The sequence below is a fragment of the Camelina sativa genome, chromosome 18 (genome assembly GCF_030686135.1).
Source record: "Camelina sativa cultivar CO46 ecotype springtype chromosome 18, ASM3068613v1".
Lineage (NCBI taxonomy): Eukaryota > Viridiplantae > Streptophyta > Magnoliopsida > Brassicales > Brassicaceae > Camelina > Camelina sativa.
Genome location: NC_141897.1, coordinates 3116126 through 3134457, shown reverse-complemented (window position 1 = coordinate 3134457; position 18332 = coordinate 3116126). Strand labels below are relative to the sequence as shown.

Below are 18332 nucleotides of genomic sequence, written 5' to 3'. Positions count from 1 at the left end.
TCTGTTTGAATGTCCACCGGCACGCCATGTGTGGGCCTTATCTCAGTTTCCGACGAGACCAGGGGTTTTTCCTTCGGAGTCGGTCTAGACGAATATGGATTTTCTTTTTTGGCGTTTCTTGGAGACACCAACCCCATAGATTTATCCATGGGTTTTGTAGTATCTTTGGAAAGCACGAAATGATAATTTTTTAGAAACCTGGATCATCCAGAAGCGATTTTGCGGATAGTTGAGGATGAATCCAAATCTTGGTTCTTGGCACAGCTAGAGGAGGTGGTTGAGCCGGTCCCTTCGGTTCCCAGGGTAATCCCTGGCGGTGGTAGTGGTTTCATATGGGATAGATATCCAACCCGTTTTGTATGTTTTGTAGATGGCCCCTAGAAAGCGACAGATCCGTATGCAGGCCAATGTTGGTTTTGTTCTCCTCCACTGAGGGGGGTTCCTACTATGGGGGCAGCCAATCTTCGTCGTAGTCTCTCCCCGCTTCATGCAGATGTCGAAACTCTCGTTTGGGTGATGTGTTGTATGATATGGGCGGATAATCAGGATGTTGTTTTCTTTACCGACTGCTTCGACTTAGTGAAGATGGTGTCTTCACCTTCAGAGTGGCCAGCGTTTGCGACTTATTTGGAGGACATTCAGGAAGATAAGGAGGAAGTCTCTTCCTTCTCTTTGCTTTTAATTCCATATGCACAAAATGGTAAAGCAGATAATGTAGCACGACGTGTTCGTTCCAAAGCACATCTTATTACCTATATAAATGATGTCATGTCTCAATGAATTTAAGCCTTTTTTGTTTTGTTGTTGATAAAAAAAAAAAAAATATAGTTTTTACCTTTTTGGGTATTCGAATTACCTTTTTGGGTCAAAAGTGAAACCAAACAAATTTACGAGTCCAGCTATATAAAAGCACAACAGTGTAAAATGGCAAACACCGAAACCGAAAGCGGTCTTGTCGGTTCTGGTTCAAGTTTTTGTCCACAAACAATCCTAAATCCAACTAATCAAAATCTATTTTAAACTTGGTGTATCGAAACTGGGCCAGACCAAATGGGAAGAACCCATTGATTTTTTTTTTTTGGTAGGCTATCCATTGATTTTCTCTAAGTCTAGTTTTATAGACTTTTTCATTTAGTGACAAAATCTTCTTTTCTTTAAGAGAAATACTACTACAAGAGTGGTGTAAAGACTAAAGAGACGTGGATGTTTAAACAAGAATGATTCGAGCTCGTGTGAGGAAACATTTCTTAGCCTATTGGTTTAAAACGTTTGTATATTCCCTGAATGACGATATAAAGAGTATATATAGCTGAAAGGTGAACGGTAATTTCAAGTCTTTTTAGGGATTCAATTTGAGTGGACTGTTTGAGAATTACTGACTTACTAATTCGTTGCAAGATAAGATATATTTTATATATGTACTTGAATATATAGTTTCTAAAATAGACAAAAATGACACTGTTATACATAATTTACAGTTTCATTTGGAATCAATAATCATATCCTCAATATTTAATGTGAAACAGTAGTGCTTATTTTATTTTCCGCATTCACCCGTGTTATTATTTTTGTTGTTTAAAGTCCTCGAAGTCTTTTCTAGACAAGTTTGAGATGTATTGTCTTGAGTACAAATTACTTTTCCCTGTCCATATATTTATTTTGTTTCACATTTAAGTTACATTATAACTTGACTTTTCAATTGCATTCTACTAATTCTGAAATGATTAGATTGTGTTTAATAACTTTATGAAAATTCACCAAATGTCAATTATTTTAATTTCTTTATAGTTGTTGACATTTAGGGATAGTAGATCATTGGTTGAGGAAGTTTAAATTTGGTTTGCGAAGTGATCATAAAATCAAACAACCGTATGTACCTGAAATCTCGTTATAAGTTATTACGCCGAACTATGATATGCATTTGCTGCAAAACTACAACTATCTTCATTTCTACTGTTAACAAACACATTCTCCAGATGTTACTTTCTACTTTAGTGACAAGACTACCAATCCAACACTTCAAATTAAGATTTGATATTCGGGTGTTCAGATTTTCGGATGTGGAGATATAAAACCCGATCAGGTATTTTATAATATCGGGTCGGGTTCAGATCATGTGTTTTCGGATTCGGATAGTTTCGGGTAACCCGAATTCATAAAAAAAAATATTCTTTTCTTTCTGTCATGAAAAAAAAAAAAATTACTTTCTACCTCCTTCTTCCTCATCTCTCTCTTCTTTAGCCAAAGACTCTAGATTTGTTCATCCATGACCACCACTTTAAGAATCAAATCCTTCAAAAAATCCTCTACCAAATCTAACAACATCTATAGCAAATTATATGATATGATTCATATTTATCTTTCAACCTCACTAACTCTTCAAACCCACAAACTATCACTTTTTTTTTTGTAGATTTGTTTGTCATGTTTCTAGTAAAATTAATTTGGGTAATGAAAAAATTAAAACAGTTATGGATTCTGTTGATTGAGAAAGGAAAAAATAAGTCAAACCCACTTAACCCGAAAATATAAGTCAAACCCGATCGAGTATCTGAATTTCAAAGAAACTAAATCCGATCGGGTATTTAATACCATCCGAATTCGAACCGAACTGCCTATTTCGGGTTGGATTCGGGTTTCGGATTCGGTTAAAATACACAGGCCTATTCAAATGGAATGGTAATCTACAAATCGATGAGATTTGAAAGGAACAAAAATAAGTTGGAGATAGTAACAAAGGTAGGGTATAACCATGGGTCCATGGAGTCCCATGGATTTTCTAAACCTAGTTTAGTTTTAGTTGTTTTTGTAAATTGATCCCATTGAAAACTAAAAATTGACCCCCATAAAATTTTAATTTTGCATTTGACCCTTATGAAACTTTTGTTCCGCCTTCGCCACTAATTGGAAATAGTTTCATTAAATCGATCGAGTTGTTGACAAATGTTTGGAAAAAAAATAAACGAATTATTCGAAAATTATATGGAGGATCCAAGAAGAATGCGAGGTAAAATTTATTGGTATTCAGTCGTAGTAATAAGGAAAGAACAAGAAAATCTCTATTGGCAATCATAGACGGTAATTTTTTTTTATAAATGGAGGGCGAGATACCTTGAGATAACCATCGAAAACTCAACAGGACCTTATCTAAAATATTTCTGCAAATTGTGAATAGAGATTACCTTGAGGTCACCGTCTTTAACTCTAATTCACGTGAAATAGGGTCCAACTGTTTTCGTCATGACTTGTGTAAGAATATGACGACCCAACTCCTTTTTTTTCTTTTTTTTTGGCAAACATGACCCAACTCCTTAGAATATAGTTTACATAGGAATATGATTTAACTGCGAGAAAGTAAACGGACGAGGTCCAAGCCACGACAAGTCTATTTTAATGGACGAAAAATTCAAATATGAACATTTTACAAATTTGCATGGAAATTCAAACTCATGTTACATATTTTTCAAGACCATTTTAATGTATCCAAATTATTCGTTATGATTTTAAAAGAGTTACAAGAAGGAGACTTTTAAGACTGAATACTGTTTTTAGTCCGCGTTCTCAGCTGAAGCATCACCGACAGGTCCGACACTGATCCATCATCCATCCACCGCTCCATTGGGATGTTTCATCGTTAAAACAATTTTTCTAGCTACTGTATTTTTCTTCTATATCTTTTTTCTTTTGGTCATTAATTTTGTCTTCTCTTTCCACAGCAAAACAAAAAGTTCGCCGTACATATATTTGCATGGAAATTTACAAACTTGGTTTTTTATTGTTTCAGTCAAGTCCAGTTTTTTTTTTTTCAGTCAAGTCAAGTTTGCTTTCCACTCATCCTTTTTTTAATATAAATAGTTTGTTGCCTGCGCAGTTATATTTGGGTTTATTTAGGATTGATTTGTTTTTTTTTTCTTTTGTTATGTAAATTTGGTTGTTCTTTTTGGTTTTTTATTTATTTTGTGGTTCATTGGTTTGTTTGTTATTAATTAGTGTTTACCATTTTTTAAAGTTGGTTTTTTTTTTACATTAACTATAATTTGAGGGAATAGTTTTTTTTCTAAATCTATCTGAGGTTGTGTTTGTTTACATAATCGGTTGAGTTATTGTTTTAGTCTTATTAGAGAAATTTAGTTTCTAATTTGTATAGTATAGGTTGATGTGTGGGTGTAGACGTAAAAGGTGCATATTTTTTTTGGGGTCTCGATTACATTGTCAAATTTTGAAAGTGGAATTCATTCTTTCGACAATGGGGTGGTGCGAGGTGCAAAAATATTTGTAAGAGGAAATATTGTTGGTTTTATTTTTAATGTTGCGAGAGGTGCAAAAATATTTGTAAGTGGAAATATTGTTGGTTTTATTTTAAATGTTGCCAGAGGTGCTTTTGCACCATGTCAATTTTTTTTTTTAAATATAAGGTTTTAGGCCCTTAACATTTGATATTTTGACAAAAAAACACTCTCAATTTTTAAAAACTACAAATATGACCTCTATATAAAATAAAATAAAATTTGCACAAGGTCCAAGGAAAACTTGAGCCGCCCTGCAGAAAACCATATTTCAGAGTACACAACATAATCACGCATGCAACTCTGATTTGGACACTTCTACTACGTTTTCAATCACCAAATATATGGTTCGCGATTCCGTCTCTGTTTCACGCATTTTTGGCTGCTCTTGTCTTTGCTTCCAATCCGTAGCTGGAATTGGTGCTCTACTGGTGATTTCGGGCTACATATGTGTGAACTGAAGTGATGTGTTCCTTTGATTGTTAATTTAACTATATGATATGTGGTCGAAGTTAATTGTGAGTTTACTTTGGTTTGGCGCGTAAGTGATTGGGTGGTTTGGATGTGAATGGTGTATTGATGGATTTTATATGTTTTGCTTTTTTTTTCTTTTTGTTATTTGTAGAGGAATTTGTTGATTTTGTAATAGTAATATTGTTGGTTTTATTTTAAATGTTGCGGGGATGTTTTTTTTGGGTCTCGATTACATTGTCAAATTTTGAAAGTGGAATTCATTCTTTCGACGATCATTGTGGGCAGGCTAGAAACAGAGCATTCTTTCGACGATCTGTTGGTTAAGACGGCCAGTTTTTAGGTGAGCGAATAAAATAAAAGTGAAATTCATATTTGTCAGAATGGAATTGCAAGCCAAAGTAAAAGTTGAGGAGCCTAAAATTGCAAGTGATAGCATTATATAAGAGTATGACTTACGACAATCAAAGAAAGAAATAGTGGGATGTACATTAGTTGAGAGCGCATTGAACGACACAAATTTCCGTTATAACTTAGTTGTTACAATAGGGATGGAAGACATGAAAGGCAATGTAAGAATGTGGAGGAGTGGAGAAATTTGAATTGAATTGTATGTGTTGAAACTTTAGATGGTGAAATGCCATATATAGAGAATGAAGGAGGAGAGAGATGTTTGAAGTTGGAGATACAAATACGGCGAGGTGGAGATTCATGGAAACAGATGTGTTATTAAGGCAAATAACAAATATGGATATACAATATGTGTTAATAATCATCTGAGCCTTAAGGGGGGTATTGGTTTGGGATTTAAAGAGAATTTTAATGACTTTAAAAGTTTTGTAAAATATGTTGTTATTCAATCAAGACTTTTTAAAACTCTTTTAAAATTTGGTGTTATTAGTTGTGGATTTGTAAAAAGTTATTTAAAATCTTGATAAATATAGTGTTATTGGATTAAGAGTTTTATAAAGTCATTAAAAGTTTTATGTTATTCAAGTAAAACAAAAGAATCTTGGATTGTTAATGAATTCAAATATTATGTTATTGGTTTAGGATTTTATATCATTTCCTTCATACCAAAAGTCATGAAAACTCTTTCATCAAATAGAAAAGATTGTGAAAGATTTTATGAAAGATTTTGCAAGATTAGGAAAAATAAATCAGCAAGATTTTAAAAAACTTTCTAACAATCTCTTAGAATCCTTCATTTTCTACTTTTTTTAAAGTCATTAAAATTCTCTTTAAATCCGAAACCAATACCCTAAGTGAGTTGGACCAAAAGGAAGAAAATCTTTAGTGGTTTAGTTAGAAATATTTGGCCTAAATTAAAAGAAAAAATTGCTAACGTGGCACCATGAAAAACGAGAAAAGAGAACTTTATATATATAGATATATTACGAGTGTTGCTACGCTTAAACTCATGTATTCCATATTCCCATACAAAAGAGGTGTACATTTAAATGGGTTGGTAGGAATTTTTTTAATTAAAATGTTGTAAGCAGTTCAAACTAAGTTATAAATTTTATGTTTAAAATAAAATAAGTATTTTATGACTAAAAATTATTACATAGGCTGTGATTGGTAATTTATAAAGTCATGAAAAGGAAAAATATATGAACAGATAAATACAATATGTTTAAATTTTCATCTATATAATTTTTAAAATTATTTTTATATTGAATATAATTTAGATTTACACTATGTTTACCTTTTAAATGATATAGATAAGTTTAAAATAAAATTAATTTATTAAGAAAAAACATTTCAAACAAGTATTATACGGATTTAAACTTAAATGGTGTCACGAGCATGAACATTTCAAATATTCAGTTTAAAAAGAGAAAAAAAAAACTAGTAAAGAGGTGTAAAGTTGTAGCTGAATATGTCTAGCTTTTTTCAACGAATTTGGCACGTCTTAGTCCCATAGAGGATTCGCTGTTTCTTGTGGCTTGTGAGTTACCAGGCTATCATGAAGAATATGGAGAGGAATCGATGCCACTTGGGGGATACATGTGTTTGTCAGGTATGTAGAGGAGGAATGGAGACTATTATGCACATTCTGTGTGATTGCCCGACCATTGCTGGACTGTGGGTAAAGATTGTACCACGACGGCATAGAGGCTCTTTCTTTACTAGCATGTTGTATAAATGGTTTTATGGAAATCTGGGCCTGACTGAGGGCGGGACAAAGTTATCATGGGCTACGCTCTTTGCTATTGGTGTTTGGTGGGCTTGGAAATGGAGGTGTTCGCACATTTTTGGTGAGGTAAGTTAGTGCAGAGATAAAGTGAAGTTTGTTAAAGACATGGCAAAGGAAGTGGCCTCTGCTCATAGGGTTGCTCAGGTAGGAAATCATGGAGAAGATCGGGTAGAACAGTTGATATGTTGGCAACCGCCAGCTGACGGATGGGTAAAGCTATATACTGATGGGGCATCACATGGAAACCCTGGAATCGCCACAGCTGGGGGAGTGCTGCGAGATAGAATGGGACAATGGTGCGGTGGTTTTGCTTTGAATATCGGTATTTGTTCTGCGCCTTTAGCAGAGTTGTGGGGAGTGTATTACGGTCTCCATATTGCTTGGGAGCAGAGGGTGTCACGACTTGAACTGGAGGTAGATTTAAAATTAGTTGTGGGATTTCTTACGCTTGTACCATGGCTTCATCTCAAGGGACTGGTTATTCCGGATTAAACACATTTATAGGGAAGCTAATCATCTAGCTGATGGATTAGCCAACTATGATTTTCTTTATTGGTTAGGGACAGCTCTGAGTTTTGTGGAATCGTTTGTCAAGGATGATGCTACCGGAACTGTGTTTCTGCGCCATGTTTGATTGTAATTTTTTTTTTGTCACGAATAAATAGTAAGGAAGCCTTTGCCTCCTTGTCCTCTATCAAAAAAAAGTTGTATTCCAATGTATAGAAAGAAAATAATTCAATAGTTGAAGAGACTTTTAAGTTTTAACCACTTCGTTAAGTTACCCTCTCAAAAAAACTTTCTTTCTTTTCTTATAAATTAATTCAATAGTTGTCGCTCTTTCATATACTATTCAATCTTAAAAACATTACATGTCTTGAAATTTGGAACTATAGTATAGGGGCACATGAAAGAATGACTTTGGTCATCACAATATTATTATGAAATTTAATAGAGTCCGACCACACTACGTACCTACAAAAATAAAAAGTATTAGTAATCACGATTTTATCTAACTTTTTTTTTTTTCGCGAAAAGAAAAAGTGACGTTGTTCAATACGTAATCATATCACAGCAAATCCAACCCACAAGCCGACATCATTCATATGCCGTTCGCATTTTTGCTTGCGTCAGTTCCTTCCGTCACCAACTGTGACGGCTCTTTCTTAATATTATTTTTCTTGACTTAAGCATGTTTAGTGACGGCAATTAGCATAATCATTAGAACTTTATTTATTATTATTAGTCATATATTCCTTTGTCTTTATATATATAAAAAAATTGGGATCCATAGACCCATGCATATTGAAAGCCGAACTTAAACTATAATATTATGTAACTTTTTTCTTAGAAACTACTAATTCCTAATCTTACTAGTAGAGAAATTAAATTTTTTTAAAAAAATTCTAAAGAAATTTGTACTTACATAAAAAAATATAAAAATGAAAATAATCAAAAATAGTATTTTTGAAAAGAGATATTTCCAAAAAAGCGTTTCTAATAAATTTTCTTATATTTTAATCATTTAGTTTTAATCGATAAACTAATTTATATCTTAATTAATTTAAATTAAAAAGAAAAATTGATAATCTACGAGAATGCATAAAATCATTAAACTTACTATATGCTAAAAGTTTTGAATAGTTTGCATGTACAACACAGTGAATCAAATAATATTTTTTCTAATTTTCTAGTTTCGTTAAACTAATAAAGGACAAGTTTTTTTCTCTGAATATATTATTATCATGCAAACCTTTGATTTTTTTTTTTTTAGATTTATCATATATATTTTTCATGTAATTTGTGAATTCAGAATTTTAAACTCTATTTATTTAAAACTACACGTCAACCATAAATCATTATATAACAATAATTTTATAAGAATAAAAGATTCTGGGAGTTTAAAATGTAGAGTGGATCTGATTTGATTTCATATTTAGTCACTAGTTTATTGGTCAACTTAAAACTAAAAATGCTTTCACATCATACAAAACAATGATTAAAAAAATCTATGACAAAATCCCAAAATTGTCAAAAAAAAAATTTCACTTTTGTTTTAAATTAGTAGTTAACTATTGTGAAAAATAAGCCTTTTATAAAAACAACGAACATTTTTAAATAGAAAGTGTCGGATTGTTTGTTACAAATTTTAAACTTAAACTAGATTTAAGTTTTAATGTTTTTACATTAAAAAAAAACAAAAACTATATTAAAATTAGAGAAAAATTGTAGAAAATGTTAGTGTGTGGCGTCATGATACACGGAGAACCTTTGGCACCACACACGTATTTTTCTTTCTAGTCTTTGTTTTCTATTTGTCAAGTCTTTGTTTATATATTAGACCATGTTTTTAATCTAAATGCTTAAAGTCACATTATTAATTAATAATGTAAGAGATTAGTATGTATATTATATAGTTTGTTTCCTTCCTTCCTCATCTTCACATTGAAGCTGTCTCTTTCTTTCACCATCAGTTGCACCTGTTGTGTCTTTGTTTGTTCTCAATTTCATCATCTTTTATATATCACTTCCTTGCTTGACTTTTCCTCAAAATTCTCTATCTTTTTTTCCTTTTTTTCTTTTGATAGATCTCAATTTGGTTCTTTCTTCCATATAACTTTTGCCTTCTCCTCTGATCTTATCTTTTTACGATTGTGCAGATCTCAGTCTCTAATTCCTTCGTTTTCTCAGATTCTTTATAGGGTTTTTTTCTTTTCTTTTTTGTTGGTTTCTCCCAATTTTGTGTGATTCTTTCTCCAAAGTTTTCACCTTTCCTTCTGACTCTCTGGTTAGGTCAGGACATTGATTCAGAGTAATGTTCTGTCTGAAAAATTCAATTTTGTTTCTATAGTTTGATAACTCAGTTCTCCAAGTTCACAATTTTCACCCTTTTGGTTCTGGGTTTGGTTATTTCCCTATTAGAAATGTGAATTTAGGGCTTTTGTATCTTGAGACTTGTGTGATCTTTGATCCTCCATGCAACCACAAAAGCAGAGCTTTTGATTGATAATTCTGCAAGAAAAAAGAATGGCTACTTTGACTGAGCCATCATCATCTTTGAGTTTCACATCTTCTCATTTCTCTTACGGTTCTATTGGGTCTAATCATTTCCCATCAAGCTCAGCTTCGAATCCTGAAGTTGTTAGTCTAAGCAAACTCAGCTCCAATCTTGAGCAGCTTCTGAGTAATCCGGATTGTGATTACAGCGATGCCGAGGTCATTGTTGATGGTGTTCCTGTTGGTGTTCATAGATGCATTTTAGCTGCAAGAAGTAAGTTTTTCCAAGAATTGTTCAAGAAAGAAAAGAAAATTTCCAAAACTGAGAAACCAAAGTACCAGTTGAAAGAGATGTTGCCTTATGGAGCTGTTGGTCATGATGCTTTCTTGTACTTGTTGAGTTATATCTACACTGGCAGATTAAAGCCATTTCCTTTGGAGGCTTCGACTTGTGTTGATCCAGTTTGTGCTCATGACTCTTGTCGACCCGCCATTGATTTTGTTGTTCAGTTGATGTATGCTTCATCTATTCTCCAAGTGCCTGAGCTAGTTTCGTCTTTCCAGGTGTGGTGAAAATCATCTTTGTTTCTCTCTGTCTCTCTTTGTTTCTTGATTTAAGGACCTCAATGAGAGCTAAAAGGTTTGTGCTTCTTTATGTTTGTGTGTTTGCAGCGCCGGCTTTGTAACTTTGTGGAGAAGACCCTTGTTGAGAATGTTCTTCCCATTCTTATGGTTGCTTTCAATTGTAACTTGACTGACTTACTTGATCAGTGTATCGAGAGAGTGGCGAGGTCAGATCTTTACAGGTTCTGTATCGAAAAAGAGGTTCCTTTCGAAGTAGCAGAGAAGATTAAACAGATTCGATTCAAGTCTCCACAAGACGGAGGAGAGACCAAGGTTTCAGAGAAATTGCTTGGGAGAATCGGAAAAATTCTCAAGGCGTTGGATTCAGATGATGTTGAGCTTGTGAAGCTTCTTTTAACTGAATCAGATATCACTCTAGATCAAGCCAATGGTCTGCATTACTCCGTGGTGTATAGTGATCCAAAAGTTGTTGCTGAGATTCTTGCTCTTGGTATGGGTGATGTAAATCACAGGAACTCCCGGGGTTACACTGTTCTTCATTTTGCTGCAATGCGTAGAGAGCCATCGATCATTATATCACTTATCGAAAAAGGCGCCAATGCATCTGACTTCACTTCTGATGGACGCAGTGCGGTTAATATATTGAGAAGACTGACAAACCCAAAGGACTATCAAACCAAAACAGCGAAAGGGCGTGAATCTAGTAAAGCACGGTTATGCATTGATATATTGGAAAGAGAAATCAGGAAGAAGCCTATGGTTCTTGATACACCAATGTGTTCCCTTTCTATGCCTGAAGATCTCCAAATGAGATTGTTGTACCTAGAAAAGAGAGGTAAATGACTGAAGGTTATTAAATTGTTCTGTTATCTTTACGATATTTTTGTTAAAGCATCACAACCTTTTGCAGTGGGGCTTGCTCAGTTGTTCTTTCCAACGGAAGCTAAAGTGGCTATGGACATTGGTAATGTAGAAGGTACAAGTGAGTTCACAGGTCTACCACCGCCTTCGAATGGGTTAACGGGAAACTTGAGTCAGGTTGATTTAAATGAAACACCTCATATGCTAACCAAAAGACTTCTTACCCGTATGGAGGCTCTGATGAAAACAGGTTAGCTTTTTGTGCGTTACTCTTCTTCTTCTTCTTCTGCTGCTCTTTTTATATTGACTAACTTCATTAACCATTACACGATGCAGTTGAGACTGGTCGGAGATTTTTTCCATATGGTTCAGAGGTTCTAGATAGGTACATGGATGAGTACATAGACGAAGACATCCTCGATGATTTACGTATCGAGAAGGGATCTACACAAGAAAGAAGATTGAAGAGAATGAGATATAGAGAGCTTAAGGATGATGTGCAAAAGGCGTATAGCAAAGACAAAGAGTCTAAGATTGCACGTTCTTGTCTTTCTGCTTCATCTTCTCCTTCTTCTTCCATAAAAGACATCTGAAGAACACAACATGAATCTGCACCATAAGTTAAATGTAATTAGATATCTTTCTTAAAAAGGTTCTTCTTTTTGGGTCAGTTTATATACAGATGCTTTAGGTTCAGTTTTAATAAAGAGATAGTTAAATGTAAAGCAGTAAGATTAGGAGTGCTGATTAACCCAGACCATTCTAACCATATGCAATCTTTTGTTTTCTATACAAAGATATAATATTTAGGTACTTTACAAAAACTTCTCAGATGCCTGACACTTGAACAGACTAACACACTTCACAAAAAAAAGCAGGAAAAAAACATGATCATTTGTCATAGCCATCTTTACATAGTTACAGGCGATAAGACTGGTGATACAAGACTATGGTTAGGTTGATTAGGCCACCATTTAGGATATTTTATTTAAATAGTTTTGGTGCTTTAGTTTATGAATTTGGTTTTCATAATTTCCATTCTATGTTAAAGTATTTACTATATTCTACTAGGGTTTTAACTAAGTTGTATCAAGGCCTATATAATGGTCTTTATTGATTAATGAGAAGGGAAGCCCCAAGAATTAACCTTAATCTCCTAGAGAGAATTAGGGTTAAGAGGGAGCTAAGCATACATATTTTTCTTAATTTTCAAGCAATAAAGTGGTTCATAACAACTGGTGGCTAAGAGTAAAGGACAAAAACCCATTTGTTCCCTGTAATAATGCATTTTTGAATAGAACTGTCACAGATATGTCCCAGTAAGTAGATCTTAGCTGATCTCTTTGGTATATAGGGTCGGGGCTTGTCTGACCAATACTGTCTCCATCAACAAAGAAAGCATTTCAAGTTGCATCGTTGAAGGACTGCCTTTCCATTTATCAATCTGCTCAGTCCCGTCTAAGAATCACTTCACTGAGTTCAATATAGCGTATGAACATTATGGAGAGTCTCTGTTCTTTCAGCTTTCTCCAAGTCCTTCCTTCTCCATTTGTTGGAATTCATATCACTATACTGATGAATAGAGTTATTTATCGATATATTCTCTGATCCTCCCCACCGCACTGAAAAATGCCAGACTGAAGTCACTGACTGTGAGCACAGCAATGAGACAATGTTATAGATCAACAAACATCTGCACCAGATTGAAGTTTAGGTTACATAATTGAACTGACCAGTTAACTTCACTTCAGATAAGATGCTTTCTTTATATTTTCCCAAGTAGCTGGACCTTCAGGGTGGGTACGGACAAAGTATGACACAAACAATGTATTAGAAATACCAACAATAGAGCCTAGTGTCAGCCTCGGTATGACTGCATCTCTTTTCCTCAACCAAATGTACATTGAGAACCTCTGATGTATTCTCTCCATACTATAAGACAAATATGTTGGGGACTCTATCAGGGATTCAATTGGATAACCCAAATAATCTGTTAGCATATTGATCTTCTTTTCAATGATATCTTTCGGCCGGTTAAGTATATGAGGAGCCCGCTTAACTAGCTGAGTAACAACATTATAGTCCAAACCAGCTTTCACAAAACAATCAAATCTCTCCTGTAGCTCATCTCCCCTCCCCTGGAACTTTTTCAGAGCCCTCACCATCTCATCAGAATTCTCTATATACCCTAGCTTCAACAAGAATGCCATCTTCTCTGCATTCCTTGAATCCAGTGATACAAGCTCAATCCTACTATTATTGATTTTACAAGCTAAACTGAACAATTCCAAAGGCTCTCCCTTTATAATGTGACATAACTCGTCTCTTCCGATTCTCGATCTATTCCAAACAGCTCTAGGTCCTATCAGAGATGATGAACAGATAAGCTTCATGTGACACAGTAAAAAACTAACGATAAACTGCTTTTCCATTTTGATACATCTCAAGAACTTCATCGCCTCCAAAATTCTTTTTACAGATTTCTCTAATAGCATCTCTGGGTTGTCTATCACTAACTTATCGATTTCATTCATCTCAAGTCCAAGTACTTTATGGAGCTTTTCAAACACAATATAAGCTTTATTGCCAGAAGTTTCACTCACCAAATCTGGATAAGCTTTCAAAACACTACTCAACTTTTCCTCTTTAAACCCAACCTTATCAAGAAGCTCCATTGTCTCAAGAATCCGGCGCCAGTTATATGTTTTCCTATCAGACAAACAACGAGCAAGCCAGTCACATCCTATGTTTAATCCCTTCAACTTATTCACCACAGAAACAAACTCACCATCAATGCCACCAACAAGAAGCAACGGGCAACAAGTAACAACCTTAATAACTGTAGTCTTACTAAGAACCAAGCTCTCATAAGCTTCAAGTTTCGAAGCCAAAACTCCATTCTCGTATCCAAAAATCTCTCTTGCTTCTTTATACATTCGACCAATCTTGCCACGAGGAATCCCATAATAGCAAAGAACATGAAAGTTCACAAACATGACACCATCATCACTCAAAAGCACCAAGTCACGCTGAAGGAAACGTGAAATCTCAGATGGACGCAAACCCAAACTCTCGAGAAATGGTTCAAACTCGTTGATGGGATTGTACCTAAAAAACTTGGCCAACGAACGGGATATATCCTCTTTACGAGTATCATCAATCTTGGACAACAAACTCAAAACAAAGCTAGGAGAATTCTTACTTATATGCTCTGCATCAACAAAACTAAGAGTTCTAGTATGATGCAAGTAATCAAAGAGAGCTTTTTGAGCTTCGTTCTTCATAGCTTTAGAAACCCGATTCCCGAAAACCCTTGTTGGTGACTGAGACCAATGCCGTGAAGAACAGACAAATCTACCATTCTGATAACATCTCACTGTACTGTAAACATTATAAAGTTTGGACCATGAAACCTGGTTTTTATGAGCATTGAATTGAGCAATTCTTTCTATATTTTTCAAGAATCTGGGAAACATCATTGCAACCTAACAAATTAAGGTAAAAGAGAGGTATATCAAACACACCAATCCTAAAACCCAGAGGAAAAATAGTGATCTTTCTTTAACAAATCATCATCGAAAGAATTGAAATTTACCAGGAAATTACGGATTATATTAAAGCGATTGAATCCTCCATCTTCTCCTGATTTTGTAAAGGTGCCATCGCTCAGAACCTAAACCTTCCGTACCGTTTGTGATTTTCAGGCGACCGAAGGAAATAAATTACTAGTTGGTCCCTGAAGTCTTCCTAATATTGACCAAAATGTATGTATGTGTGTTTTTTTTTTGGGTTCTTAAAATCTTCTCATAGTGGTTGATTCATAATTTAATTGAGTGATTTACTTCAAATTTGCTATTTGATTTCTATAGAGTAGTGCAATTGTTTTTTTTGTTTGTTTGTAGAATGTAGATATATCAGCCAGCGTATATCCCGTTCAAAACAAAAAAAAAAAATTGAAACCCCAGATTATATCAAAAGCCTGAAGATGAGGAGATTGTTTGCGATTGCGTCGACGGCGAAGAGATTTGTTCGCCGGAATCTTCAGGGGAAAGGTAATCCTAGAACCGCTCCTTCTACCTTTGATCTTTGCTGGGGACGAAGAGATTTTTCTGGTCATAGTTATGATTATAGAGAGAAATTGAGAAATGGGCTGAGTGATATTAAATTAGACGATGCTGTTGATCTGTTCAGTGAGATGGTCAAGTCTCGTCCCTTTCCTTCAATCATTGAGTTCAGTAAACTGTTGAGTGGAATTGCTAAGATGAACAAGTTAGATGCTGTCATCTCTATGGGCGAGCAGATGCAAAAAGCTGGGGATTTCACACAGTCTTTATACATACATACAATATTCTCATAAATTGTTGTTTCTGCCACTCCTCTCAACTCTCTCTTGCTTTAGCAATTTTGGGGAAGATGGTGAAACTCGGCTATGAGCCCAGCATTGCCACACTTAACTCTCTGCTCAATGGCTTCTGTCACGGAAATAGGATTTCTGATGTCGTAGCTTTGGTTGATCAAATTGTGGAACTGGGATATCATCAACCTAATACTGTTACATTTAACACTCTTATCCATGGCCTTTTTCTTCACAACAAAGCTTCAGAAGCAGTGGCTTTAGTTGACCGGATGGCTGAGAAAGGATGTCTACCAAATCTGGTTACTTATGGTACGGTAGTAAATGGATTATGTAAGAGAGGTGATATTGATTTGGCTTTACATCTTCTCAAGAACATGGAACAAGGAAAGATAGAGGCTGATGTTGTAATCTACAACACAGTCATCGATGGTCTCTGCAAATACAAACATGTGAATGATGCACTCAACCTGTTCAACAAAATGGAAAGCAAAGGAGTTAGAGCCACTGTTGTTACCTACAGCTCCCTCATAAGTTGCCTTTCTAATTACGGAAAATCGAGTGATGCCTCTCGACTCCTGAGTGATATGATTGAAAAGAAAATCAACCTTAATGTAGTCACTTTCAGCGCATTGATAGATGCGTTTGGGAAAGACGGGGAAACTTTTAGAGGCTGAAAAGTTGTACAAGGAGATGATCCAATGGTCCATAGACCCTGATATTTTCACTTACAATTCATTGATCAATGGGTTTTGCATGCACGATCTCCTAGACAAGGCTAAGCATATGTTTGAATTCATGGTTAGCAAGGATTGCCTCCCAAATGTAGTGACATATACTACTCTCATAAAGGGGTTCTGTAATTCTAAGAGAGTAGAAGAAGGTATGCAACTCTTCCACGAGATGTCTCAAAGGGGATTGGTTGGCAACACAGTCACTTACACCACTCTTATCCAAGGTTTTTTTCAGGCTGGCGACTGTGATTCTGCCCAAATGGTATTCAAACAGATGGTTTCTGATCGTGTGCCTGCCAGTCTTATGACGTACAACATCTTATTAGATGGGCTTTGTAATAACGGGAAGCTAGAGACAGCATTGGTCATATTCAAGGACATGCAAAAGAGTAAAATGGAACTTAATATTATTACATATACTACTATGATTGATGGGATGTGCAACGCTGGTAAGGTGGGAGAAGCGTGGGATTTATTTTGTAGCCTCAGCCTTAAAGGAGTGAAGCCTAATGTTGTAACCTACACAACAATGATCTCAAGATTATGTAGGAAAAGCTTAATGCAAGAAGCGGATGCCTTGTTCAGAAAAATGAAAGAAGATGGGATTCTCCCAAATAGTGGCACCTATAATACGTTGATTAGGGCGCACCTTAGAGATGGTGAACTAGCCGCACCAGCAGAACTCATCAACGAAATGAGAAGTTGCGGGTTTGCTGGAGATACTTCGAACTTTGGCTTGGTCACTAATATGTTACATGATGGGAGATTGGACAAAAGCTTCCTCGATATGCTTTCCTAAAACAGTTTCATAAATCTCGAGAGAAAATCTGTGAGGTGAATTTGACGTTTTCGCTTCTGTTCAAATGAGAAGTTGTTGTAATATCTGATCACTATAAAATCTGACTTGATTATAAAGTATGACAGGTACTTGCTTTTTTGTTGAAAAATTGATAGTAGAGAAAATTCAGAACACTCCAAGTCCACGCTATATTGGTCAGGCCACACACCATTAGCATCTTATCAGCTTACAGAATTCCACGATTATCTCCTATAAGACCACCAAAAAATGGTGTAACCAATTCAATATGAGTTAAATAAAAGCTATGCAGTTCACAATAAATTCACACGGGAGGTGAGGAACAAAAACAAAAGTAATAAAGATTAGTGTATCAATACAGTAATGTTCGCGAAGCTTATACAAAACTGTAACCACATATCTATCTGCCAGCCCGTAAACATGAGAACATCCGTTAAGAAATAAGCAACATGAAAACTTAATTTACCTCATAGATGCGGCTTTCAAGGGAATATGGTTATTTGCTCTCTGACTATTCTCTCTGAGGATGACGAAAGTGTTTTAAGAAAGCATATCGAGGAAGATGTGATTCTAGAGAAGAGTGCGCTTGTGATCAAGATCCTCAGAAATAGTTTCGTAGTACTCCAGTGGAAGTCGTAAGATGATGACATTTGTTTTGTATCCACAATGATATGTTTTGTTTTGATGGTTAGCAAGAGTTGTTTATCCGAATGTAGTAGTGACATATGTATAATACAAAACCAAAGTACCAATCCGTATAGAAGTCAGAGTGAACCGGTCTGTTAGTAAAAATATGAAACAAAATCTTAATCGTCCAATCCCAAAATGATCCAGACACACTTGTTGAGACAACAATAGTCTTCAAAGTCTGAGAAGCTCGTTCCTACCATGAAGATTTAAGACTTCAATTGATGTTTGTTTTATGTAAGTTCAAATCGTTTCATTGTTTTCTTTTTCTTAAGTAGGTTTATTGATTGTTATATCTCTTTTTCTCTTTCATCATAATGCAAAAGTATTTTGTGATTGTAAT

At 35.0% G+C, this 18332-nt stretch overlaps 3 protein-coding genes across 8 annotated transcripts; 2 read left to right on the top strand and 1 right to left on the bottom strand.

Moving 5' to 3' along the window:
- Window positions 1–9513: 9513 nt before the first annotated feature.
- Window positions 9514–12221, top strand: LOC104760425 (regulatory protein NPR3). Its single transcript, XM_010483349.2, has 4 exons — window positions 9514–10515; window positions 10624–11371; window positions 11447–11647; window positions 11734–12221. Exons 1-4 carry the CDS (start codon window positions 9982–9984, stop codon window positions 11988–11990), a joined length of 1740 nt encoding a protein of 579 aa, XP_010481651.1. The 5' UTR covers window positions 9514–9981; the 3' UTR covers window positions 11991–12221.
- A 260-nt stretch (window positions 12222–12481) lies between these two features.
- On the bottom strand, window positions 12482–15165 carry LOC104760423 (transcription termination factor MTEF18, mitochondrial). Of its 6 annotated transcripts, XR_015588241.1 has the most exons (5): window positions 14993–15090; window positions 14186–14882; window positions 14001–14106; window positions 13131–13759; window positions 12482–13034 (listed from the first exon to the last, which is right to left on the bottom strand). XR_015588241.1 is itself a non-coding variant. In XM_087497631.1 (4 exons), exons 2-3 carry the CDS (start codon window positions 14874–14876, stop codon window positions 14030–14032), a joined length of 768 nt encoding a protein of 255 aa, XP_087353757.1. In that variant the 5' UTR covers window positions 14877–14882; window positions 14993–15120; the 3' UTR covers window positions 12482–13759; window positions 14001–14029. The 6 variants fall into 6 exon arrangements, 5 of the variants coding, with proteins under 5 accessions (XP_087353757.1, XP_087353755.1, XP_087353753.1 ...); XM_087497631.1 differs by having other exon boundaries at window positions 12482–13759; window positions 14993–15120; XM_087497629.1 differs by having other exon boundaries at window positions 12482–13047; window positions 13131–14882; window positions 14993–15165.
- A 1471-nt stretch (window positions 15166–16636) lies between these two features.
- Window positions 16637–17284, top strand: LOC104760422 (pentatricopeptide repeat-containing protein At1g63150-like). The gene is made up of 2 exons (XM_010483343.3): window positions 16637–16852; window positions 16931–17284. The coding sequence occupies exons 1-2, from the start codon at window positions 16637–16639 to the stop codon at window positions 17282–17284; spliced, it is 570 nt and encodes a 189-aa protein (XP_010481645.1).
- The last annotated feature ends 1048 nt before the right edge of the window (window positions 17285–18332 follow it).